We start from the raw sequence: 26,886 nt of genomic DNA, 5'->3' as shown, positions 1-26,886 counted from the left end.
CAATAAAAATTAATGAAGTTTCTTTTCTAGGCACTGGACTCCTATTTTCTTGGCACAAATTCAATCAAGAATTTAACACACAGGTGAGAATAGGCTATTGCACAAGTGAAATGCAGCACACAGGACACTGAGCCCAAAACATTTGTAACCAGCATCAAGCTGGTCGGTCATGTGAAAGAGGAGCTCTGGAGCGCTCAGTTCTTCAGCTCTCTTTTAGCCTACCTCAATGTCTGCACCAATTTCCCCCCACCACCCTACAGCTTTGGGGAGCTGAATCTTCACAAGCATCCAACTACACAAGGTGGGGCTAAAGCCCAGGATGGACTGGAGCGTGACTGGCACTTTGTGAGGCCAAGGAGGGAAATGGGCAGGAATTGTGACCTCCAGGTATTTTCCCTAGAGATACCCTCTGTGATTCTGGATGTATCTGAAATACGGTTTTCCTCAGTAAACTCAGCTTCTATTTCTCTCCCACCCCATCTTTGTCTGTGGCAGCACTCAGCTTTACAACTTTGAGCTGCTCTTGCAAGCCTTGCTCACACTAAGCTCTCCCCACATGCTACCTGCAAATAGAATAGCTATTATTCAACTCCTACTTTTACTGAAATCCAGCCAGTTTTTTTCTGAAAATGTTTTTCTCTCTTAGTATTTCCTAAGAGTCAAGTCAACAAGTTTAGCCAGTTCTTGCAGTAATTTTCCTAACACTTTATAAATAAAGCAAAGATAGTTGTTCCTCAAATGGCATCTTCTGTTCAGCTTCTATATATATATATATATCAGTACAGATTATTTCACTTCTTGCTTTTTTCAATATCATTATCACAACTTCTTTTAATTTCACTGATGTAAATAAACAGAAGGAACAGTAGGACTTGTCTGCATGTGAATATTTGCCAGCGCAGCTTTGCAGCATAGTTGTACAAGTATTGCCGTGCCAACATAAGTCTTCAGATGAGCACTTTGGTCACAGATTAAGAGCAGCTTTCCCAATTTAGCCTGGAACACCCTTGTTAGAAATTTCTCAGATAGATGAACATGTCGTTTTTCTTGAAAAAACTATTGCAGGTAAGCTTCCCTCCTGTCACAGGGAAGCTTATTGCTAACCTGTAGCATTGAACATCTTTACTTCTTTCAGATCTTCAACCAGTAGTTATGAGCAGCTCAACCTCAAAATGTGAGCAAAGCAACCAATGCAATAGTGCAGAAAAAAACCCCACAATTTTAGCCCTCAAGTGAGCAATAACGCATAATGCATCGAATAGTGAGGATTTGTCTCCCTTTGTTTCTGAGATGTAAGGGTTATAGCAGAGATTGAGTTTTTAATTGATGCTATTTCACTGCAAGTTTCTTGTCATCAATGTTCAAGTTGCTTTTTTAGAAGTTTGTCCTGTGTATCACCCCAACAACTGGCCTATCTATATAATACCAGCAAAGCCCCAGAAAAAAAACCAAATATCAGCCCTCTACTTATCACCTCTAGTTACAAGGATGGAGACTTCAGTTTTGGAAGTGACTTGCTCTACAAAGAGAGCAGTTTTCACAGTGTGCACTCTAGTTATGAAAATACCACGTGACAGGATATTTCCTTATTTAGAGTACAACGCTTTAACCATCAACCCTTCGACACAGAGAAGGACCTGTCACTATCCTCACTCAGAAGGATTTTATACACTGCAAATCTTATAGTCCAACTTTTGGTAGAGGAATGAAAAGTATGTTACATTTGCCATGAATTTCTCCACGTTCCTAGTTTTTCTTTCCCTCCTGCGTGGTTCATTACAGTCACTGGGTAAGTTTTCTGCTGCATTTGCGTTAAACTAGATACGAAAATGCTTTTCCTTGGGCAGCTTTATAGTTTTAATGCACAGAATGATTATTTTGTATTTGTTATCAGATTTTATACATGATCTAAAAATTATGTTTGGTATTATCCTAGCAGTTCTTGATTCAATAATAAAAGAGGGGAGCTGTAGGGATGTTGGGGAAAAAGGAGGTAATAAAAGCAGAATCTTTAAACTGGAATATCTTTCTGTGGAAATAATAATTCAGATGACACTGTATAGGAGAATGATGGGAGATGAGGAAGCATGGAACTCTTTCCATTTACCCTCTCCATCACACCTGTGGTGCAGCAATCAGTCATAGGGACATGTTTTCATGATAGCTGAGCAACTTTCCCTTTCTGCCTCAAGACATGAGGTATGAGGAAGAAGAACTGGCTCCTCCCCTCCAGTCTGACCAAATTAGAACAGTTCTAGTCTGAAGATATATATCACTCATTGGGTATAGCTATAGAAAGAAACTGGAAAGCAATAATGTATGTAGAACAGAGAGGATGAAAGTGCTTCCATGAATGTGAGATTGAAAGCATATGTCAGAATTTCAGGATAAGAGAGTGCTCCTGTAATAGTGTGATAGTTTAAAAAGAAGCAGCATTGTTAACCTTAAAGAATCTCAGCTGAGGGTGAATCTGCAAGACCTCTCCAAATGCAGAAATGTGCAATGGAAACCTAGAAGTTTTACTGTGCAAGGATGCTGTCACAATCTGTTCAGTATTCTCTCTGGTCAGCCATCCTTTTTCTTTAAACAATTAAGGAAAAGGTGGAATGACAAAGTGAACGTGTTCAGTTGTACAGAATACAACAATGCAATTAACTCATTTTTCTATGAGATCTATTTGTGCCTTTCCATCTTCAGGAATCACAACTTATTGTCAACTTAGCATCACAGAATTTGACTTTCCTACAAGGTATATATACACCAAACTCTAAACACGGCATTTAACCCCTAAATTTTGTTAATATAGTACTTTATTTAAAATCTCTAGGTACACAAGAGGGAAAAATGATAAAAATGAATTTTAAAAGATGGTGTGACCTCTCAATTTAGATAGACAGATATACTGATAGATAGAACCATTACTAGGAAGTCAGATTTATTATTTTATGATTACTTTCATATGGCCTCTTAACCCTTTCTTCCCCCTAGATATCTTTACATTACAAGGAAATGCCAGCGGACAGCCATGTGTATTCCCTTTCAAATATGAAGGTAAAGAGTACAATGAGTGCACAGATGTTGGTAGGCCAGATGGCTGGCTCTGGTGTGCGACAACCACAGACTTTGATGCTGATAAACTGTATGGATTTTGCCCACTCATAAGTAAGTCTTGCTTTTTACTTATTAACTTGTCATGAAATGTTATTGAGAAAACCATCTATTGAGCTACTAGTTTCATTATCAGCTACCAGCTGCACACCCTCATGACAAACCTTGTCAGAGTAGTCCAAATGAAAATAATCTAATTGAACATTAACCCCAGTAGCCAAGCACTCCTTCTATAGTGAGTGGAGAGGAAGAGGTGCCTCTAGAGTGTGGTTCAGCCCAGCCAGGTTCTGACTCACCTGCTGGAGGTGGCTGTTTCTCTTTGTGGACCAGACAGGTGAGGAGGCTCCTTGACATCTCATTTATGGAATTTAAGCACATGGCATGACCAGCATGGATTTAGACTGATGTCTTCCTACCAAAAATTTCCATTGCTCTGTTCCTCAGGCATGCCTTGTAGGTCAATTCTGACTTAAACCGCTATATACTTTTTTTCCCCCTTCACATCAATTTCCTATCTTGTTCTTGTCTCCTATTGCCAGGCTACACAAAAATGCTGCTGCTAAGATTATTCCCTTCTCCCATCATTGTACTATCTTCTGCACTGAACCTATATTTGGCTTCTGCCATCTCAGGGCACAAACTGTTTCACTTTCATCACCAATTGCCTTCCCAATAACATAAGGTTTTGCGAATTGTTCCTCAAAGACTGCACTGATCTGCACATTGGTGCTACGCAGACTGTTTTTACAGCTCCTCAGGCTGCCAAGGGCCAGGTTCTGCCAGTTTTGAAAAAGCTGGTTCTTTTGATTGTGACCTAAGGCGAGTTGCTGCCCCATGAGGATGAAGAGCCTCCAGGGTCATAGTTCACCTTCATGGTTGCTTTCCTCTGACTTCACCCTGGAATCTCTTTTTTTTTTCAATAAACAGACCTGTCCGGTTTACCTAGAATTACATTCTGTGTAAAAGAAAATGTAAAAGCAAATATTGGAAACCCATTCACTTCCTTATAAAAACTTAGAAATTTAAAATAACATTTTTAATTTCAAAAAACTTACACCCTTTTCTGTTTGTTTAACTGATGCCTAATCTGATTTCAACTTTTCTAGTGCTTTGAAACTGATGATAGCACACAGTTAATACTGTGCATTTTTAGAGATTTTTGCATAATTACATACTTTCTTCACTTTTAGTTGATACAATGTCAACCCTCTAACAGCAGCACTCTGTGTCACTTCTTCTTCCAGATGACACAGAAAGATTTTGGACAGAAGATGTTTCAACTGGCATTCACTATCAGATAAACTCAGAATCAGCTCTTACATGGCACCAAGCAAGGAAAAGCTGTCAGCAGCAAAATGCAGAACTGTTAAGCATCACAGAGATTCATGAGCAAGCATATATAGGAGGTAAAATGGCAGAAAATAAGACCTTAAAACATGCTGCCCCAGAGCTTTAGACGATGAAACTGGCTGCCTTGTCTTCTGTCTCACCAAAGCAGACAAGGTGTCAGGGGTGGTTCAGCAGCCACCATAAAGGAGGTGGCTTGAACTGCCCTTCCACTGCCTCTACAGAAGGGGAAATTACCCCATCCCGCCTTTGTGCTCCAGGTGGGAGCTACTGCATCTTCTGCAGCATATCCCACGGGGAAGAGGGGGAACTCTGTTTGCCCTCATGCTGGTGCACTCATTCCTGAGCAGGACTATGGTCTGGTCCTCAAATTTAACTTTTTCTTCTCTGTTTCAAGGATTACTAATCTTTCTAGGAGAACATTTGATGATTATTAGGTCCTAATATGGGTACATTTCCACACATAAATTCCAAATAAATCCAGGGGATTTCAGATACAAGTATACTGGTGTCAACTGGGTTATAACTGGTGCGAAGGAGGCTTTGAAACCACTCATAAAAAAATCTGGAAGCAACTGATTGGAACACTGTCTTTGTAACCTTTTTTATGTGTTTACTGCAAAAAAATCTGTTACAGAAACGTTTTAGCACAATTCCCTAATGAAAATAAGATTTTTTTTATGTGTCTTATGTTGTAATGAAACAAAGAGACAGAAGTAAATTCTTATTTAAGTAGTGAAATAAGATGTTCATTTGCCCTTTTAAGTACTGAGATCTGTGCTAAATCAATATTTGTTCATTTACATATTTTGCTTTTCTAATCTGTACACCCTAGTAACACAAAAAGTACTGGTTTTGTGCTGGTTTAAACTAAGAAGAATAAATTTCTTACTTTTGATGTTATTTCTTATAGATGAACTTGCTAAGAATTAGGATAGGGAAATACAACTGACTTTTTTTTTTTTCTAATTTAGAGCTAACTAAAAAATTCAATTTTGCATTCTGGATTGGATTGAACACTTTGAATTTCAACAGTGGATGGCAATGGGCTGGGGGCAGCCCTTTCAGATATTTAAACTGGGCTCCAGGTAAGAATTTTATTAATTTTCAATCTTTGAATGGATTATGATAAGAAACCAACAAATAAAAACTGCCCTAGCTACTTTTATTTCAGGAAAGCCCATTCTGACTTAAAATAGCTGAAGATCTAGATCTTTATTTTAAAAAGCACATTTCCAAATTACAAAGTTCAATGTGGATACCAGATATAGCAAGTTATTTTATTTCCTTACATAAGCAAAGACATTGGTTATGAAAGCAGAGGATCGTTTGGAATGGTATAGAGCCCTACAGACCAGAGATCAGAATTTTTCCGTAACTTGTTGCCCAAGAGTGTAAATACAAATCAAATCTTCCAAAAATAGGAAAATAGTTAGAAAATAATGTCACTATGTTGTTTGGAGTAATTCTAAATATTATTGAGAGGCTCACAGAGCCAGCTTGTAATTCCTCATCACTTTATGCAAAATTGCATTGGGCCACCTTAAGTGACGGAGATGGGGTGGGTTTGTGGTGCTTTTCCCATGTGAGGAGTTCTTTTATTTGCTTGTTGTTTTATTGGTTCCATGATTTCTCTGTCCCATGAGTATTTCAAGCCTCCTCCTGTTTTGGAAATGTTACAAGGTGGTAAAGGAATAATTAAGCTCTCCTCTAAGATTTCAAAAGTTCTATATCAGGCAATTTATTTTGCTGCTTAAAGAGGTTTTACACACTGTAACAGAAAAGAGAAAAGCTATGGAATCATAGAATAGTTTGGGTTGGAAGGGACCTTTAAAGGTCATCCAGTCCAAACCCCCTGCAAGGAGCAAGGACATCTCCAACTAGATCAGGTTGCTCAGAGCCCCGTCCAACCTGGCCTTGAATGTTTCCAGGGATGGGGCTTCCACCACCTCTCTGGACAACCTGTTCCAGTGTTCCACCACTCTCAGTGTAAAAACTTGTTTCCTTATATCCAGTCTGAATCTACCTCCCTCTATTTTAAAACCATTACCCCTCATCTTATCACTACAGGCTCTGCCAAAGAGTTTTTTTACCGTCTTTCCTGTAGGCCCCCTTTAGGCACTAGAAGGCTGCTCTAAGATCTCCCCAGAGCCTTCTCTTTTCCAGGCTGAACAGCTCCTACTCTCAGTCTGTCCTCAGAAGAGAAGTGCTCCAGCCCTCTGACCATCCTCTGGACTCGCTCCAACAGGTCTCTGTCCTGCTTATGTTGGGGGCTCCAGAGCTGGACTCAGCACTCCTATTGTATAAGCAAGTAGAATTGCAAAATTCTTGAGGTATACTGGAGGGACGGTATAATTTAAAACTGAATATTTTTAAAGTTCGGAAGTTATGACACGGAACAATGGTCTAGCTTCATCTATTCTGTCTGTGAGCACCAGGATACCAGGAGAAGAACCAGATATTTCCCAGTACTATCCTGACACAAAGTCAATGGGGGTCATTACTTCACTCTCAAAGCATAGACTAAAAGCAGCATCCTGTAAACTGCAACACCAGTCACCCTACGGGAGAGGGCATTGAAGCTTTAAGCATTAATCAAGCATTGAAGAAATTAGAATAAATTTATCTTTCTACTGATAATATGATGGGTTTGTTAATCTTTTTATTTATTTTTGCTGTGAGATTCTGTTTTCTCTCTTACTCAAAGGAAGTCCTTTCCTGCTCCCTGGGAAAATCTGTGGAGTGATGAATCCCAGAAAGAATGCTAAATGGGAAAACCAAGCATGTAACCAGAGACTTGGCTACATTTGTGAAAAGAGAAACTTCAGTTCAAAGTCTGACATTATACCCAAAGGTAGGTTAGTCAAATAAGAAGAAAGATTTCTGTTTAACTTCTAGAAAGAGTAATCTGTAAAGATCTGCAAATGACAAAAGATATGCAACACTATTTTTCAAACAAGACATTAGAAACCTTTGGAAAACACAACTATACATGCACACACAGACTTTATACATTGCTTTTGTCCTTTCATTGTGTATTAACCATTCATAAGAGAATATTATTTCTTTGTTCCATCACTCTGTCACTCATTCTTGCACGACAGATAGAAACTGCTCTCTCATGGTACCCAGTGCCGGCAATCTAGTTTGCATAAATGCAGTAGAAATCGGGTGCTTCTCATTTTCTTCTCATTTGCTCCAAATGAGCAATTGCAGTTGCTCTGGTATTAATGGAAAAATTTCTCCTGCAATGACAACACTATACAGTGCACTGTGTCCATATGAGCAGAGCAGGAGGAGCAGCAGTATTCACACAGGCTACATTTCATCCACAGGCCACCCCAACCTGAGGCTTCAGTGACACAACATGGTTATGAACATGCCACACGCAGGAGGGATCTGCTGGAGGCTGTCATCTGGGAATGTTATAAAAGCTATTTTTAAAGAAGTAGTTATATTAAAGAAAATAGAGAAATAATTCCAGAGAATCTTTATTCCTCTATTAACCCTAAAAAGAAATGCAGGACTATATTTTTAAAGTAAGCTTAAGGTAAACTTTTAAAGATATTTAGCAATCTAAGTAATGAAAAAGACACTGAGTTAATACGAAGAGAAAACTACCAAATCTGCACTAATTTACACTGTTTACTGACCTGGAATTACCAAATAATTACTTCATGCTTTTCCATGCCTAGAAATTATGTGTGTTTGCAAGAAAACTTTGAGCAGGAGGTAAAGCCTAAAGTCAGCCACTGCATGCAGCACAGGAGATGATGGGACATTGACTGAGCTGCTCAGAGAGGGCAAAGAGGGGAGAGGCTAACATCTGCTTTGGTCTCTCTTTCTTCCCAGAGCATCATTTCAAATTGCATCTCTGATACAATGTGGGCATTTTTCAATGATTCTCTACTTAAGAAGACATCGTTCTATTTGCGTATTTAGCAAACTGTGCCTTAATGATATTTGCTTTTCATTTGAATGTATTTGCATTTCTAACTGCATCTTTATGTTTATTCATATAGTCCACTTTTGTAAAGAGCACTCGAGAGACGTCAATCTAGTGTCCTTTATTTTCCTCTTACAAAATTACTCTGAAAAATTGTACTTTAATTTTAGAGGAATTGAGACCTATTAAGTGCACAGATGGTTGGTGGTCATATGCAGGCCAGTGCTACAACATTCAGCGAGAACCTAAATCATGGAAAGATGCTCTGACTTCATGCAAGAAGCAAGATGGAGATTTGGCAAGTGTCCACAACATTGCTGAATACAGCTTTCTAGTGTCACAGCTTGGTTACAGTGAGTATGATATGTAGGCCTGTATTTTGTTTGTCTATCTGTAATGTAAAAGGTGGGCTTCATATTAAATATTAATGCTTTTTTCCTCTGAGGAACCTGATCTAGTTGAAGGTGTCCCTGCTCCTTGCAGGGGTGTTGGACTAGATGACCTTTAAAGGTCCCTTCCAACCCAAACCATTCTATGATTCTATGAAATGTCAAAAGTGGAAGGCTAAATCTAACTTACAGTATTCTTTTATGTTGTTGCTGTTGCATAAACAGAGAAGTGTATTTATATTTATCAAGAAATAATCTAGATAGTAAAACATTATAAAGCAAAAGAGACAAACATAAAGAATCTAAAAATTGCACTTTTGGCACCTTGCTTCTATGTTCAATGTCTTCAGAAATGAGTTCCAAACCTATAAGAAATTTAACTTGCTGATATTAAAACCTCTGACTGAGGTTAACCTCTTGCTGCATATCCTTCTAAGAAAATATCTTCTCATTTCTGATTTTCCTTAGATCTGTAGTAACCAGTCCTGACACTTGCCACACATGCTGGATTTAGTGAACACCTCTGATGGGCCATTACAAGCCCTCCAATCCTTCCCATGAAGGAGATGTATTGGCAGATGTCTTCATGGCTTGGGCTCAGTATGATCTCCTGACAGATGGGACATCCACTGTTCTACCCTCCATGCTAGGAGGCATTTTGTTGTTCTGGATCCCAGATACTCAGAAAGTTTGTAAAATCTTCCTCCAGCCATAAGGAGTCTTATGTTTATTAAACACAGTATTTCTGGATGGAATCTGAGGCTTTTTCAGTACAGACCAAGACATCTCCTACCACAGATCTGAGCGATTCAAATGCTGGTTTGCATTTTTGTTAAAGCATGAAGACCACCTCTCATGTACAGCATCCCAACTTTATCAGCCCTTGTTTGTTTCAGATGTGAAAATGCTCACTGTACTGCATAGTGAACCATAAGCAAAATTATTTCTTTTCATGCTTCAGAGCCAACAGAAGAGCTATGGCTGGGTCTGAATGACCTGAAGGCTCACTTCTATTTTGAGTGGAGTGACGGGACTCCTGTGACGTTCACCAAATGGCAGCGCAGGCATCCCACCTACACAAATGGTCTGGAGGACTGCGTTGTTATGAAGGGGCAGGTATAACCATGCAGTCATTTTAAAGCAATGCAAATGAATAACTACATCAGTCTGAAAAAACTTGCCAGTATATACTTATTTAGGAGTAATTTTTTCTATTAACTTAAAATAGTTTTCTGCAAAAATTTGGCATCAGCTAGAAGAAGAGATGTTCGGAAGACAGCAGAGATCAGAAATAGAGAGGTAGCACTTTCCAAGTGCTACTTTTTGAAATTTCTTATCTGGTGAAAAGTCTGATCCAGAATTTTTACATTAGATTCATTCTAATGCTGCAGCAATGAAAAAAAGTTATAGCTCTGGGAGAGGAATGGGAATGAACTAGTTAATACATTGAGTGGTTATCAGAGATGCTACTTGCATACTTCATTTTCCAGCCCGATAGACCATTGTGTCCCTCAGTGTCACTTCACTGAGACATGGTGTTGAGGCATGGAGACCTTGCACTAGGGCATGTTTCTTCAGCTGTGATTTAAAGAGAGCACTTACACCTACCTGGCAAATACCTTAAATCCTATAGTATTTCTGACTACTTGACTCACAAACTTTATTTTCTTGCAACATATGGGTGCTTGGGTTTTTAGACACATTTATGTGCCTGCGTGTGCACATGCATACACAAAAAGTGTGAATTTTAAAAGAAAAAAATTTAAAATGCTGTTATGAAATAAATGCTGTTATTGAAAGAACTGTTATATCATAGAACAATATTGATGTTTGCCAGTATTAGACATCAATAGAATTGATCCTAAACCAGATTTTATGGGGGGAAAAAAGTTCCTATGTAAATTTTATTTTTTACATAATTCCTTTTAAAAATGAGATAAGTAATTTTCAGAGTCTTCTCCTTGATGGATAAAATAGTTGGATTTATTGCAACACACTCAGATGTGCATTATTTCAGTTTCACTGGTCTTTTTGCCAGAGATGTAATAAAATAATGCTGTTCTAAATGCAGATCCATTAGCCTCAGATGAGATATATCTTTATGAAGCCTCTCATGAAATACTTATGATAGCAAGTAATGCTGAGAGTTCAAGAAGTCATTTATATCCTTATTTCATAGACTGATAGAATCATTAGGGTTGGAAGGGACCTTTAAGGGTCATCTAGTCCAACCCCCCTGCAAAGAGCAGGCACATCTCCAGCTCAATCAGGTTGCTCAGAGCCCCGTCCAACCAGGATGGGGCATCTATCACCTCTCTGGGCAACCTGTTCCAGTGTTCCACCACTTTCATTGTAAAAAATTTTGTTCCTAATATCTAATCTAAATCTACCTCCCTCTATTTTAAAACCATTACCCCTTGTCCTATCACAATAGGCCCTGCTAAAGAGTTTCTCCCCATCTTTCATCTCAAAACAGCATGAAATGGATCTTAGACCAATCCTGACAGATGTGTCTATTAAAAAAAAAAAAGAAAAATCTCTAGCAATGATCCTATAGCCTTCCTAGATAACATGTTTCAGTGGGCCTTGAGGTAAAAAAAAAGAGGAAAACACTAGATTTCTCATGTTTATGAATGCCTCTTTTTTTTTTACATTCTTTCCTTCCCTCTGCTATTGTAGGATGGATACTGGGCAACTGATGTTTGTGATAAGCAACTTGGTTACATCTGTAAAAAGAAGCCTTCATCACAATCCTCTGAAAAAGAAACAATCCAGGACCCAGGCTGCCAGAAAGTAAATACTCTCTCATAAGTTATGTTGGGAAAAATGAACAGGAATTAATTTACTGGTTCTTACTTCTTTTAGAGTCTTTGTGTTTGTATCTTCTAGAAAATCTACTCTTGAGGAAACCTAGTCTTTTGCAACGAGTATTATACTAATATATGTGTACTTTTCATTCTTGCCCTGGAAATACTCAAAAAAGTCAAGATTCTTTTATCTGTGCATGAATACTGCCTTTCCCTCCATTTCCCTGTGAAAAAAATTGCATGTATCTTTTAAAACATAATTTCACCCCTATTTTGTCTGTTTATGCTTTTAGCCTAACAGCATGTAAAGATACCAAAAGCCACTTTGCCTCTTCTCTCAGATCTGCTGTCTATTTAATGTCTTTATAAAGTCCTTACTCTACAATAACAATCAAAGAAAGAAAATATTTTCAAAACAGAAGAGGATCAGCTTTTCTGTACCATGTTCCTACCAATGAACTCAAATTGGCCTTTGAATGATATCAGCAGGTTACTTTTTTCCAAATGAGTAATTTTTCCAGAATTGACCTTTTCAGAAAATCATTGTATCTCTATTGGTCAGCATAGATCTCTCCAAGAGCAGGAAGAAGCAGGGGTGTTTTACTGATATTCCTCCTTTCTACCCTCCCCACAAACAAGCACTGAATAGATTCCTCTTGGCACAGAAAGTCTCCTCACCCGCTGCTCTTAGGATGGCAGGGCAGCTTTGGGAAGCCGTGCTTCTATGTGAATTCATTTCCATACTGCAATATTTTTGTATTTTGTCATGTCAGATCTCGTAGCTCTGGAGGGCTGGAGCTGCAGCTCCCCCTTCAATGAACCCCAGGCTCCTTACAGTGCAGTTTGCATAATCCCAGCCTCACAGAGCCCTGGAAAGCAATAGCAAATAGCACAGTCACAATTTTCTTTGAAAAGTCACGTACACATAAAAGAGATGAAAACTAAGATTGTAATATCATCTTTCAAACAAAAAAGGCCTTCTGTAGGAACAAATAGCAACAAAATAGCAGCTTTTGTTTATTAACAGATTGGCCCGGTCTCATCTTGTTTTTAAGCATAGTTGCAAAAAATTTAACATTGACTATTTATATACAAAAGAGCAGTGCTAATTTCTATACTGCACTCTCCTTCAATTTCACACTAAAGAACCTTATGTTTGTCACAGGGCTGGAAAAGATATGGTTTTCACTGTTACTTGCTAGGCTCTGCACTTGTAACATTCTCAGAAGCAAAGAAGACATGCGAACGGAGCAAAGCTTATCTAGCTACAGTGGAAAGCAGGTAGGAAAAAAATATTTTTTAATAGTTCAAAATCAGTGCTTCTGATGGAAAAACTTGCAAAACTTGTCCATTTTTTTTTAACTCTTCAAGGCATTTTATCAGCACTTTTCAAAAATGTGCCAAGTAAAATTATCCATGCCGGAAAAAAAGACTCGATGTTTTAGGGCTTTCTACTTAACCTATTACAACAATTTTAAAATTTGGGAGGTTCTTGAGGTAAACAGTTTTATCTTTCAATTCCTAAGTACAGCAACATGTATGTTATTTTTGTAGTGGTTTTGTTTTGTTTTTCTATTGGAAAGTGGTTACTACAATTCTCCTCTATTTACCAATGGGTGTTATCTTACGATAGGAAAGCTTTGACAAAAATTGTTTTCCTAAACTACCTTCTAAGCCAAATTCTGAACAACTATAGGAGATCTTCCCCAAGACCTGCCCCACTACAGCCAGAACGTATCATCTCCAGCCTACCCGTATCTCAGTCAGACTTTGCAGGCTTCATAGTCTCTGAGGTACATGACTGCCTTCGGTTGCAATGGGAGCAAAGCTGACACTGGTTTGGTCCCAACTTGGTGAGGTATGTGAGGTACTTCAAAGTCCTGGAAAGATGAGAGAAATAGTAGAATACAACTAGAAGACCATGTGAGCAGTGATTTGTGACATTTCACAGAACTGAGTGGAAAGGAGAGAAGATTCCTTCAGCTGAAAGGAGGTAGTTGTCCCTCACCAGAATCTTTTGACCACACTTAAAAGCCTGCTCAAGTTTTGCCTGAACTTCATTGAGGAACTGTTGCCTTGCAGTCACGTTAGCATGATAGTGACACCTCTACTTGTATCACTTAGTTTAATATTGAAAGGTAATAGGTTGTGTTTGTACATTGTTTTCCACTTCAGAATTGAGCAAACCTTTCTGATTAGTCTGACGGGGCTGAGGTCTGAAAAATATTTCTGGATCGGTCTCTCTGACACAGAAGAACGAGGGAGTTTCAGGTGGACCAATGGTGAAACTCCTGTCTTCACACACTGGAACACAGAAATGCCAGGTGAGCTCTGCACAGGCCTAACCCTTGAGATCGGAGTGCAGCTGGAATTCATGCAGGTTTCTGCTTTCCATTCCCTGGTGTCAGAAATCACAGCAGGCACTTCCTTTTGTGCTTGTAGCTGTAGCTGGGCAACACCATCAGACCTTGCACGTGGCACCAGTGTAACAAGCACCATCACAGCTGAATGGCAGGTGTTGTGCAAGTCAATGCCCTGCAAAGTTGTACAGAAATAGATTTTTAATGGGCTAGACTGAAGGCAATGCTGTGCAGGAGTTAACAAGGACATTGGTCTCATTTTTTTCGACTTTTTAATGCCAGTTAACAACAGCTTATTAGATTGAGAAAAATTGGCCTGTAAGGTGCATACGTGAAAAATGAGCAGCAAACATCCAGATTTTTTACATTTCAATATAAAAGATGAGTATCTACATGGGAACTCTTGCCTTCACACTAGCTAGTTATGTTTTAAAACAAACTTGTTGTACTTGATATTAGCCTTCCTCAAAATTCATTACCTGGATATTGAGAAGCATAAAGTAGTTGTCAGGCCATCTGCTACATATGTAAATAAAACTAAGTGCCATTTGCCCTGTGATTTCCCTGGGGTGGCAAGATAAGGAAGATTTGTATTCTGAAGCTGCAAATCTCTGTTTTTGGCAAAAGTGTGTCTGTGAGACTCATTGGCCCATATCTGAGCTCTGGCAGAAGGTATTAAAATAATTTTATATCCAGAATGGTTTTTCATCTGCATAATCTGCATCTTCCTTTTCATCATTTTCTATGAATAAAAGCAAAGGTCTAATTTCTTAGAGAGCAATTAAGACTTTAGTTTTACTAATTTATTTTCCATATCACAAAGGAAAAGAACAAGGCTGTGTCGCCATGGGAACTGGAATTGCAGCTGGATTATGGGATGTTGTTAAGTGTGAAAAGACAGCAAATTATCTTTGCAAACAGCAGGCAGCGGGATTGCTGCCTTCTGCTCCTCCGGTACAGGACCCTGTGGCCATCTGTGCTGAAGGGTGGGATGGAACCTCCCGGGCAGATTCCTGCTTCAAAGTAAGTGTGTGTCTACCCTCACTGCAAGCCTGAGCATGGGGGAGCCCAGGGATCAGTGCCTCGGTGATCTTAGTATTCAGGTATCCAGATGCTGGGGAATTATTTCCTTCGTGGTATTCAAGTGCAAAAGACTATGAGACAATTCCATCAAATATAATGAAAGTCATCAATGGAAGACTGGAAACAATTAAAGTAGAGTACTAGTACTATGCTTTCCCTTATTTAAATGCCAAGTGACAACCTCACCTTAGTTTTTTACTCCCAGGAATTTGGAACTTCAGAAAAACACAGTATTGCATCTCAAGGGCTGGCAGTGTCCCTTGCGTAAGATAATATTTCTAAGAGAAAACTTATGGAAACCTGGCCCTCTACCAACCTCTTCTCACACAGCATCTGATACTTTTAGTGTTACTTTTAAATCCAGGTTTAATTTGACATTGGTGACACTTCAGCAAGTAAAGGTTTTGTGCATTCCCTTGATTTATCTAAAAATGCCTTTCAAAGTCTCCTTTTTGAAAAGAAAATAAGTAAAGAAAAAACAAGATCAAGGAAAAGTAAATACGCAATATTGCTATTCCAGATCTTTACATAAGTATCCTCTCACTTTCTCTCTTCAGACTCTCTGCCTGTTGGAAGGGCAGAAGATTATTTTAACCCTGTATTTATATGGGTCTCAATTTCTATGTCACACTTAATTATGTTACTAACGTATGATACTAACATTTTGGGTTCTGCCACTTATCAAATTGTTGGTTATCCTTTCCCCAAAATGCCCAGCATCCACTTACTTACTTCAAGAATGTATGTACTTCATAGTAGAAAGTGCAATTATTTGTATGCTTGCACCACCATACAAAAATCTCCTCCTTGGCAAGGGTCAGCACCATGCAAAATGGCTGTCTCCATCCATACTATCTTTTCTATTCCAACCTATTTATTATCACAGAATCATAGAATCTTTAAGGTTGGAAAAGATCTCTAAGATCATCAAGTCCAACCATCAACCTAACACCACCATGCCTACTAAACCATGTCCTGGAGTGCAACATCTACACGTTTTTTGAGTACCTCCAGGGATGGTGACTCCATCACTTCCTTAGGCAGACTGTTCCAGCCTGATCACTCTTTTCCCTCCACATTCCATTTCTCAAAAATTTCCTGCTTTCTGTTGTGAAATATCACAGCCTGAGTTATTCCATCTTTTTTTTTTGAGCCTTTCAGTGGTCAAAGTTCCAATTAAGTGATAAAGTTTTTTTTTCCTTCTCTGTACATTGTGATACCCTTTGTTCTCCTCAGATACCTATGCTACTCTTACCTTATTTTAAAATAGAGAATGCTATGAAAAAAGTACTTACACTTTACATTACTAATGTTTAATATTATAGGTCTTGACAGGTGTTATGCTCTCATTCAGGAATAAAGGAGTGCTAAGGTGATACTGATTGTACTTACATAGGCAATGACATATTTTGATATGCCAAACTTTGCACATTTAGTAATTTATTTTTACCTTTTTTTTCTCAATAGTTTTTTTGTGAGAGAGGGAAACCAAAAGAAGTCTTGGTTTGAGGCTGAAGAATTCTGTAGAGAAATAGGAGGAAATCTGGTCACAATCAATACAAGAGAAGACCAAATTTTAATATGGCAATTAGCATCGTGAGTACATGCACAATGATTCTTTTTCATTTATATTAAATAAGAATTCCTTCAAGATACATCTGGAGCTGGTCAAGTAAGTGAAGAAACACAATCAAATTTTAAATTAAAATAGAAAATTTTCTTTTGAAAATGTCATCCAGAAACATTGCATTTTACAAAAAAAAATGTATTTAATATTCAATATTTCAAAGTGGCTTTGATATTTTTGACATTTTCATCACAGGTTTTTATCAAGGCTGTTCTCCAGATCCGCTCAACTTTGTACATCTCTCTCCCAAAAGGGAGACATTAAAATGTTCAGCTCTAACTGTGCCTTTTTGAACCATCTGCAATTTATATTCTAATCAACACATTCAAAAAACTTTTGTATTAATGTATAATATAAACTAAAATGCAAGGAATTAATGGAGAAATTTTCTGTCTGTAAACTGAAGACTCCTGATATCAAACAAGAATTCATTTTAATTAGTTTTTACTAGCACTGTAGATGCCATGTCTTGCTTGCTATGTAGAAATTATACCATTATTTTCTGCCCAAATCAGAGCACTACGTTCTGATTGTATTCCATAAGGTCAAGACACCTCAATGGCACATCATATATAGATAACAAAAACTGTTTTGTATAGTGGTGAGTCTATGTTTAATCAAGGGCATGTAGTGATAGGACAAAGGGCAATGACTCTAAACTGAAAAATAGTAAATTTAGATTAGAAATAAGGATGAAATTCTTTACTGTGAGGGTGGTGAGAAACTGGAACAGGTAGCCCAGAGAAGTTATGGATGTCTCTTCCCTGGAAGTGTTCAAGGCCGGATTCAATGGGGCTTTGAGCAACTTGCTCAGTGGAAGATATCCCTGCCCATGGCAGGGGGGTTGGAACTAGATGATCTTTAAAGTGCCTTCCAATCCAAACCATCCTATGAAATAGATTTAAAACTGTCATATTGAAAAGTCTTTGTGATCTCACCCTTCTTCTATATCCAGTATTGTGAGAGGCTGAATATGTTTTTATTTGTTTGCTAAGTCTCTTTGATTTAGATTCTGAAATCTTTGCAGAGGTAAATCTTTGTGCTATGTAGTGAGTGAAGTAAGACTTTATTCTACCTGGTCATAGAATCATAGAATGGTTAGGGTTGGAAGGGACCTTCAAAGGTCATCTAGTCCAACCCCCCTGCAAGGAGCAGGGACATCCCCAACTAGATCAGCTTGCTCAGAGCCTCATCCAGCCTGGCCTTGAACGTTTCCAGGGATGGGGCCTCCATCACCTTTCTGGGCAACCTGTTCCAGTGTTCTATAACTCGCATCATAAAAAATTTTTTCCTAATTTCCAATCTAAATCTACCCCCCTCTATTTTAAAACCATTACCTCTCGTCCTATCGCAACAGGCCCTACTAAACAGCCTTTCCCCATCTTTCTTGTAGGCCCCCTTGAGGTACTGGAAGACCGCTATCAGGTCTCCCCGGAGCCTCCTCTTCTGCAGGCTGAACAGCCCCAACTCTCTCAGCCTGTCCTCATAGGAGAGGTGCTCCAGCCCTTTTATCATCTTCGTGGCCCTCCTCTGGACCTTCTCCAACTGGTCCGTGTCCTTCTTGTGTTGGGGGCTCCAGAACTGGACACAGTACTCCAGGTGGGGTCTCACAAAGGCAGAGTAGAGGGGGAGAATCACCTCCCTCGACCTGCTGGCCACGCTTCTCTTGATGCAGCCCAGGATGCGGTTGGCCTTCTGGGCCGCAAGGGCGCATTGCCTGCTCATGTTAAGCTTCTCATCCACCAGCACTCCCAAGTCCTTCTCCTCAGGGCTGCTGCCAATCCATTCCCCGCCCAGCCTGTATTTGTGCCTGGGATTGCCATGACCCAGGTGCAGGACCTTGCACTTGGCCTGGTTGAACTTCATGAGGTTGGCACGGGCCCACCTGTCCAGCCTGTCAAGGTCCCTCTGGATGGCATCCCTCCCTTCATGCGTGTCGACGGCACCACACAACTTGGTCCGACAAGATAAATAGCCTGAGGAAGTGCCAGGAAGGAAATTAGAGCAGTTGAAAAACAATTTTCACTATTTTTTGTTAGTGAAATTATATTATAGATCTCTACTGATGTTTTACTTTGGCTAAAACCTCTTTCCAGCCAAGAGTTGCTTTTCAGCCACAAGGATGGCAGCCTGAGCTAAGTCTGTGCCACATCACTTTTCCTTTAACTTACAATCAAATGTGATGAGCCTTGTCCCAACAGAGAGCACTATGAAACTCCCTGACAAGGAGTGCAGGCAGTGAGCCTGGCTACGGGCCAGGAGTGAAGGAGGAGCTCCCAGTTCAGATGTGACAGAAAGCAGCACGTTTCCGTGCACATTTATATAATGCCCTCTCTTTGTACACTCATGTATCTATATTGTATGATTTATTTTAGGGATAAAGGACTGCACACTCAGGCTTTCTGGATTGGTTTGTTTCTCTTAAATCCTGACGAAGGATTTACCTGGATCGATGGTTCCCCTGTGAGTAATTAGTTGCTAGATATTAACTGACTTTCTGCCTTTTAGGATGGAGATATATATATATATATTCATCTTTTTATGCCTTTTTTCCAATCTCTTTAAATCTTCAGCAGGTGTATGGCAGCCCTCTATCCATCAGCTGAATGGCTGCAGTGCTCAGTGACGGCACTGTCTTAACACCCTAATGGAAATACAGAATTGCCTCTGTGTCATCCCTGGTGCCGTGTTATATTCCATCTTCCACAGCTCATGCTCTTAGATCTTCACAGCATCCCAGACTGGACATTGCTGTATGTCAGTACAGAGAACTCAGGTTCCCATCTTTTACAAAGCCAGATAAACATGACCCCCTCTGCCCATCAGTTTTTCATCCATCAGACACATGATTTTCCGGGAAGCAATGAGGAAAGTTAGCTGATCAGTATGACTTCCACAGCGCTCTCAGACCTGTGTGAACTCCTGTCGCTCCCATAAACAAAGTACTTGAGACAATGAGATCCTGAAATTATGTTACAATGGCAATTGCCATGACTTCCACTCAGCTTGAATCAGATAGTAATTGAGACGTATTTCCAACACAGGTAATATATGAGAACTGGGATGAAGATGAACCAAACAACTACGAAGAACTTGAACATTGTGTTATGTTTAATAGATCACCCCAAATGCGCTGGAATGACTTGCGCTGTGAACATTTACTTAATTGGATTTGTGAAACAAAAAAAGGTATGATTACTTCCCCATTTAATTGAAGTGATAAACTCAAGTTCAAAACCAAATTGTATGGATTTAAACAAATTGAAAAGAAGAATAACACTGGGAATTGTTCATTTTAAAACCAGTTTCTGTGAAGGCACCACATAAAGCAAGAGGAATGAACCAATTGCACTCAGGCGCAGGAAGTTAAAGAGGTCCCTATAACTTAATCTCTGGTTTTATCTCCTTCTGCCAGGGGTTGAATGAATTTGCAAGGCAAAGGTACTTATCCTCTCTCCTTTTATCTCTTCCCATATTTCTGTCTGTTTCAGGCTTACCCAGGAGAGCCAAAGATATGGGACAGTAGAGTTCCCTGTACAAAAGAGAAAAAAGCTTTGCTTCCCACTGTGAAATGAATAATGGGAACCAAAGAGAGGGATCAGTTGCTATAGGAACCAGCAACTCTGAAAAAGAGATCAAAACTAGAGATTGGTGGAGCCTTGAAAGACCTCTGCATCCACCAGCTTTGCCTGGGAAGCAGGGCCCTAATGCCAGGCCTCCCACACCTAGTGCAAAGGCATGAAACGGACCAGATGGACGTATGTTGGGGTGCCTGCCAGTGGGAAACTGGGGCTTTGTAGGCTGAGGACCCCAAGTGACAGATAATGAAATAATTTGTTTTGCTTAGTTGGTCCTACTTTTAAATCCCTGCTTCCTGGTTGTAGACTGAGTACTTTTATGCATCTCCATGGAGCAGGAGCTAATGATGTGGCTTAAAAGCTTCTTGAAATTAAAAGAAAGCTGGATGAACACAGAGAACTAGTAGGAGGCACAACAGGGAGGGTAAGGGAGATGCAGTTATATAATCATCACTAAGTGTATCTAATATTTGGTGACTGTGCCAACAATCCATTACCCTCAAATGATGAGTAAGGCACCACGCTACCATTGAAAAATTGCTTAACCGAAAAGGAAGGATCACTGTTCCCTTGTGGGTAGGTGAGTCACACACCTGAACCATCAGAACACTGACTTCCGCAGGCCAGCCTGAAGCAGCACACCCCGTGCAGCCCCTTCTGGCACGCTGAGCGTGCTGCTTTGTACAGATGTTGCTCTCTGCTCTTGACGAGATTACTCAGGAGGAGGTCAGAAACCATGACATAAAGACTCTGATCAGTTTATCTTGAGCCTAGATGACCTTTCAGCAGTTAAAAAAAAAAAAAAATTAGATCTTGTTATTGTGAATCTAGATTACAGCATGATCACCAAGAGAGGAGAGATGCTCAGCTGTTAATTCTCTCATATTCACTTAAGACACATATTTACTTAAGACACTGTTTTTTGGAAAAGCAAGAAATGTGGTTTTTGGGTTTAAAAAATAAAAACAAGATGAGGTGAAGTATGTAAATTTATCTTGAAGATATCTGAATATTTTTAGTTCTATTCTGCGCTAACTGCTTAAGGATAAAATATTTAAAAGCTCCCAACAGAAAAATTTAAATTGCTTTTTCATTTGTTTGCTTATCTCACATCTAAACTATTCCTATCATTTCTTTAATAATGTGTTCCTCTCCATCAAACAACAGAAGCAATGGAGAAAGCTAATAACACAGTCCTCATGAACAACAGAACAACAGGCACCCAAATGAACACAGCTACCTTTGAGAGGCTATAGCTGACTCTAGGAATAGCAACAGGTTAATTGCTTCCTCCTGGTCCATCCTGTAATCACAAACTGGGGTCTGGTATCTATTAGCTCTCCAGGTATTTATTGACCCTCTCCAGGACTCTCTTAAAAACAACATTTCCTAGTAAAAGCCAAGCTACCAGGAATGCATCTAAACGCTGGAAATTATGTGTGGTATTAACAAAATACCAGTATTAAGCTTTCAGTACTTGTGAATAGTTTACTATTATGTAGGTAAACTTGAGAACTGGATATATTGGCCAGATGATGTTATTTGGCTCTAGTCCCAGGAATGTAAAAAAAAAAAAATATAATAGCATGTCAAGCAAAAATAGTAAATAAATTTTGAAACTGATGTAAGCTTCATCTACAAAGTGTTTATTTAACATCTTGGATTGTGCTTTTGGAGATATGTGTGTATGCTTTAAAGATATATATTTTTTCAGTAGATAAATGTTACTAAAGTATACATATTTTAAAATTTAATCCAGTAGTATGTGCTCTAAAATCTTGAAAAAGTATTAGATAATTCTTAATTCCATTTTTTTTGTCTATTATACAAAGCATTTGCAACTACATAAAGCAAATCTCTCTGGATTTTTTTTTTTTTATTTGGAATATTGATCATGATGTTCTTTTATTTTACAGGTACACTGTTAAAACCTGAACCAAACTCCAAACTTGGTATGATTTTTTTCTTCTTTCAAATAAAAAGTTTACAGTATAGTTTTCAGACTTCGTATAGACCAGATATGAACGTAGTATACATCCTGCCTTATTTTTCAGAATATGAAGCCACTCGTGATGGATGGATCGTATATAAAGATAAGCAGTACTATTTCAGCAAAGAACATGTCCATATGGAAGAAGCACGGAGAATTTGCCAGAAGAACTTTGCAGATCTTGTTGTCATTGAAAATGAAAGTGAAAGACAATTTCTATGGAAATATGTAAGCACAGAGTCTATTAATTATAACTCAATGCTGAAGCAGAGCAGCTGATAAAATAAAGAGAACAGTCTAGCTATTTAGCTAGGCTAGAGTCCTCAGCCATTGCCCTACAATACTTATTTATATAATGATACATTTGTTCAGGACCTGTAAAGAAATTACTATTGCTTTAGTAGGTAGAGGAAAAAAGTATGCAAATGTTAAAGGTGCTGCAACGGATTGTTCAGGCCCGGGCTGCTTATCTCTTCTAAGATACGTGGTGTTCAGCACAGTGATTATTGCTTTCCTGTCCCATAGGTTCCTCACTCCAGGATGTTCCCCATATCCCTGTTGATATGGGTGACTGCTTAAAACCTGGGTCTGAACCTACAATGTTCTTGACTGAGGCTTAAATTCTGGAAAAAAAAAAATCCGAAAAAAAATCACAGGCATGATTGATGGGCTTCCAGATTTTAGCTTGATGCTGAGAAACTGAGGAAGTGTTTAGTGTTTAACAGTTAATCACTTTTGTTTTAGATTTACACAAAACTCAGAGTGGACTCTTATTTCATTGGCTTAGTTGTCAGCTTTGATCAGAAATTCAGGTGAGTAAAGGAAAACTGATAATGGACAACGAATGCTGGGAATTCCACCTTGATCTATGGGAGCATTTGTGTGTGCTTTCATTTTACAAGTTAGTAACTGTTGTGTAACTGGCCTCTGCGTAGTTTTCAAGAGAAGTCTCAGAACAAAAGTGTTAAGTTCTTCTATATTTAAGCAAAGCAATCTGTTTTCCTCCCAAATCTGAGAGAGCAAAACTAATAGAAGTTCATGGGTAAGATTCATTTCACCTAATGTCTTACGCTGAGAAAACCGAGTTAAACGCCCAAGCAACCCTGCATAGGTAGTGAGGAGAAACAGCTAATTTTAGGATGTTATTAATCTGATCCACATTAGACATCAACCTTAGGATGAGATTAACTCTGACCAGATCTGAAATGGGTACAGAGAGCCCAGGAGACTTAGATACTATGTAGAGGTAAGGGTTTAATCAGACTAATCCCAGTGTTCTAGTTACCTGAGCTGGAAGCAAGAAGTGTGAGCAACATCTCACCCAACAGCTTTCTGAAAGTGCTTATAGGGAACCTGTTTTAGAAATCTGTTTGTAGAAGGCTTTCAGGAGGACACCTTTTGGGTATGATGGCAAAATCTATGCACTGGTGAGAACTTGAAGTTTCAGTCTTGTCCAGACCATAAGAACTCTTCCCTTTGAGTATGATGTTGTTTATCCAACCTCTGGCAAAATAGGACACTGACAGGACTTGAATGTGATGAGAAGCAGCAGCAATGCTGTGGATATGTCCTCTCCAGCATATGTAGAGCCTTTGCTCTTTGGTAATACCTTGCCTAGCCCATTAGCAGACCTTGTAAACTAAACTAAATGGCAGCCACTCTCCCCTTGTGTCTTCCAGCTGGCTGGATGAGACCCCAGTGAACTATGTTGCCTGGGCTCCAAATGAACCCAATTTTGCAAACAATAATGAAAACTGTGTGATAATGACAAAATATTTTGGTAAGTAAAATAGCAACAAGAAATATTTGGTTGAAAATTTAGCATCAAAAGCTAAAATGTTTGCTACATACTTCAATTTGAGGCTACCCCATAAATAGGTAGTTGAACAATACTGACAGTTTTTCATAGCGAGTATGCTGAGGTTTAAAACCATGCTATGAAGATTCTATGAATCTATGAAGATTCTACAATTCTATGATTCTATTAGGAGACAAACATACCGCAGAGGAAGGAGGAGTGTTATTTGGGTAAACGTGTACATGGCAACTGTTTCACATGCCTCCGGAAGGTTTTATTTGTGCTTTATGAATACTGTCTGGGGCTGACTGCTGTAATGGTGGTACAAGAGTTACAAGACAGTAATTCTCTAGATTTCATTTATTTTCAGGTTTTTGGAACGATATAAGCTGTGCTGTGAAAAATGCCTTCATCTGTGAAAGGCACAATTCAACTTACTCAGGATTTGCTCCTACTGTACTTCCACCTCTGGGAGGATGCCCTGAAACTTGGCTTCTGTTTAATAACAAGGTGCAGTAACAAAACTCAGCCATATTTAGCAGATTTGCTATAGCTAGGGAAAACAACTATCCCTTTTATCTCACTGTATAAATTCTCTCCTGTTATACACTAGTTTATAAAGTGGTACTCTAATTAGCAGTGTAGTCAATTTTCAAGTTGTCAAGTCTGTGTCTAAATCTCACAAAAGGTGATTTCAAATGTTTTATTTTTTTAAATGCCACATGCCTTTAGCCATATTAACTTTTTCAGTTTCTAGAATCTTCTGTTTATTTTGAATATCCTTACTGCACGGAAATACAGTTCTATTGTCCTTATCTGTAAGGTAAGCTGCTTTTTCTGAGTAATGCTGAGATGAAAAAATGAAAGGTCATACTTTTCATATGTAATTGACTATCACAACAACTCAAGCTGAATAACACAAACAACAATACATGTCAAATAAAAAGTAGAAAATGATCAAGCCTTTTTTTTTTTTTTGCTAAGTTAAGCAAAAGTACACATGGTTATATGAACTTAAAAAAAAAAAAACCCCAAACCGAATGAAAACCTCAAATCAATCCCACAGTGCAATGAATAGAAAAAGTTTTCATGCATTCAAAGGGCATAAAAAGGGAGAAGCAACATATGCCAGTTAAAAACAGCGTCTCCTATCCCTCAGGACATACACAATCACAAAACTAATTTTTTACACTGGTATTCAGGAAAAATCCCCATGGGATACTAATACATAATACAAAAGAGTAGTTCTTCCTGACGCCGTTCTGCTCATGTTGAGTGCTCACACAAGCTCAGGCTTTAGCTCGAAGTCTGTGGTATATAATTGAAAGAACTTGAACTGAGAGATGGCTGCCCCAAATTATGTTCCAAATCAGGAAATAGTTTTAGTCTCTCAAAAATTCTGCTTTTCAGTAACGTGACCCAAAATCTCTACCCATGCCCCTTGGATAACTACTTAATTCCTCAAAAGCTTTTGGAGGTTGCCCACTCTTGCCTAGCACTAACCTTGGACAGCCCACAGGTTTGTAAGTGCTGCACATGCATCGCTTTGATTAGCTGGATCATCTTCTTGCTGGCTGAAAGTATTTTCATTGAAAAAATGCTTGAAAATTTGCCTAATCCTTTACTCTCCCCGCAGTGTTATAAAATATTTGGATCCGGAGAAGAAGAGAGACTGACTTGGCACTCTGCAAGAAGTGCTTGTATAGAATTAGGGGGAAATTTGGCCTCTATACACAATGAGCAAGTGCAAGGTATGACATCCGAACCTTTTGACACTATGTATGAAGTCAGTACATTTCACCATCTAATGACAAAGCTGAACTAGCCTCCAGATCTAAATAGCACAACCCATGAAGAAAGACCTGGAGCTACTTGATCCAGAGAGAAGACTGGAGTGAGGTATTATGACACTTCCCATCTCTTGGCAAAAGCTTCATGTGGAGGGAACAGAATAATCTGTTCCCATGGCCTTGGAAGATGGAATAAATAGTAATAGTTCATAGTAATGAAATGCTCACAGATATTCAAGCCAGAAGGTAAACAAACATCTATCAGAAATGATTTATGTGCAGTTGTTGCTGCCTTAAGGAAGACATATTAATCATTTGAATTGCCTTCTAGCCCTAATTTCTATAATAATTCCAAGAAGTCTCTATCATTTTTATCTACAAAAGTTTCCTTTTTAAAAAAATTAAATCAAACCGCTTCAGTTAAATTACCCATTATAATTTTTCTCTTTTACAGTTAACTCATAGTCTCACAATACTGAAGTTCATATTTCTGGGTTTTTAAAGTTGATTAGTTGTTTTATTTGGAATTTGCTTTACACTGAATTTGAAGAAAGGCAACTCCTCAGCTACTCTCTTTCTCTGATTCATTTTTTTTTAATAGCCTTCTTCACCTTTCACCTAAAGGATGTTGCCAGTGAAACATGGATTGGACTGAATGATATTAACAGTGAGAATACTTATCTTTGGACAGATGGAAGTATTTTTGACTATTCAAAATGGGCAAGACAATTCCCATTTAAAGATAAATTCATAGAAGTTGACAGGAAGTATATTACAATACAGGTAAATGGAAAAAAATCAGAAAATACTTAGCTTAGATAACATACTCAAGGTTAGAGTAACCAGCCTGACTTCTGTCTTAGCTAGGATCCTATATTTCAATGGCTTAAAGCAGAATGCAATGGAATAATATTTCAGAGATCAAATTTGTAAAGCTGAGGTGCACAGGCCTGTTTAGAGTCTACACTTACTGTCATTCCTTTGCAGATGTCTAGAACTGCAGAAAAGGAGTGCTGTATTATAATAACTGCTAGAATTGATTCAAATTATTAGAATTATTAGA

General features: G+C 38.7%; 1 protein-coding gene across 1 annotated transcript in view; it reads left to right on the top strand.

The window, feature by feature from the left end:
* The first annotated feature begins 1,728 nt into the window (after nt 1-1,728).
* LOC104478052 (macrophage mannose receptor 1-like) overlaps nt 1,729-26,886 on the top strand; it is a 37,245-nt gene continuing 12,087 nt past the window's right edge. The window contains exons 1-21 of the mRNA XM_086742200.1: nt 1,729-1,789; nt 2,989-3,162; nt 4,353-4,514; nt 5,430-5,543; nt 7,163-7,309; nt 8,572-8,754; nt 9,752-9,906; nt 11,470-11,583; nt 12,763-12,878; nt 13,773-13,921; nt 14,781-14,988; nt 16,508-16,636; nt 19,043-19,130; nt 19,712-19,856; nt 22,162-22,197; nt 22,300-22,463; nt 22,980-23,047; nt 23,915-24,015; nt 24,404-24,543; nt 25,670-25,784; nt 26,425-26,606. Of these exons, the coding sequence (XP_086598326.1) occupies nt 1,729-1,789; nt 2,989-3,162; nt 4,353-4,514; nt 5,430-5,543; nt 7,163-7,309; nt 8,572-8,754; nt 9,752-9,906; nt 11,470-11,583; nt 12,763-12,878; nt 13,773-13,921; nt 14,781-14,988; nt 16,508-16,636; nt 19,043-19,130; nt 19,712-19,856; nt 22,162-22,197; nt 22,300-22,463; nt 22,980-23,047; nt 23,915-24,015; nt 24,404-24,543; nt 25,670-25,784; nt 26,425-26,606 (2,751 nt within the window). The remainder of the gene's footprint in view (nt 1,790-2,988; nt 3,163-4,352; nt 4,515-5,429; nt 5,544-7,162; nt 7,310-8,571; nt 8,755-9,751; nt 9,907-11,469; nt 11,584-12,762; nt 12,879-13,772; nt 13,922-14,780; nt 14,989-16,507; nt 16,637-19,042; nt 19,131-19,711; nt 19,857-22,161; nt 22,198-22,299; nt 22,464-22,979; nt 23,048-23,914; nt 24,016-24,403; nt 24,544-25,669; nt 25,785-26,424; nt 26,607-26,886) is intronic.

The sequence above is a fragment of the Chlamydotis macqueenii genome, chromosome 2, assembly GCF_036417535.1.
Source record: "Chlamydotis macqueenii isolate bChlMac1 chromosome 2, bChlMac1.mat, whole genome shotgun sequence".
Lineage (NCBI taxonomy): Eukaryota > Metazoa > Chordata > Aves > Otidiformes > Otididae > Chlamydotis > Chlamydotis macqueenii.
This window is presented reverse-complemented; position numbering and strand designations above follow the sequence as displayed.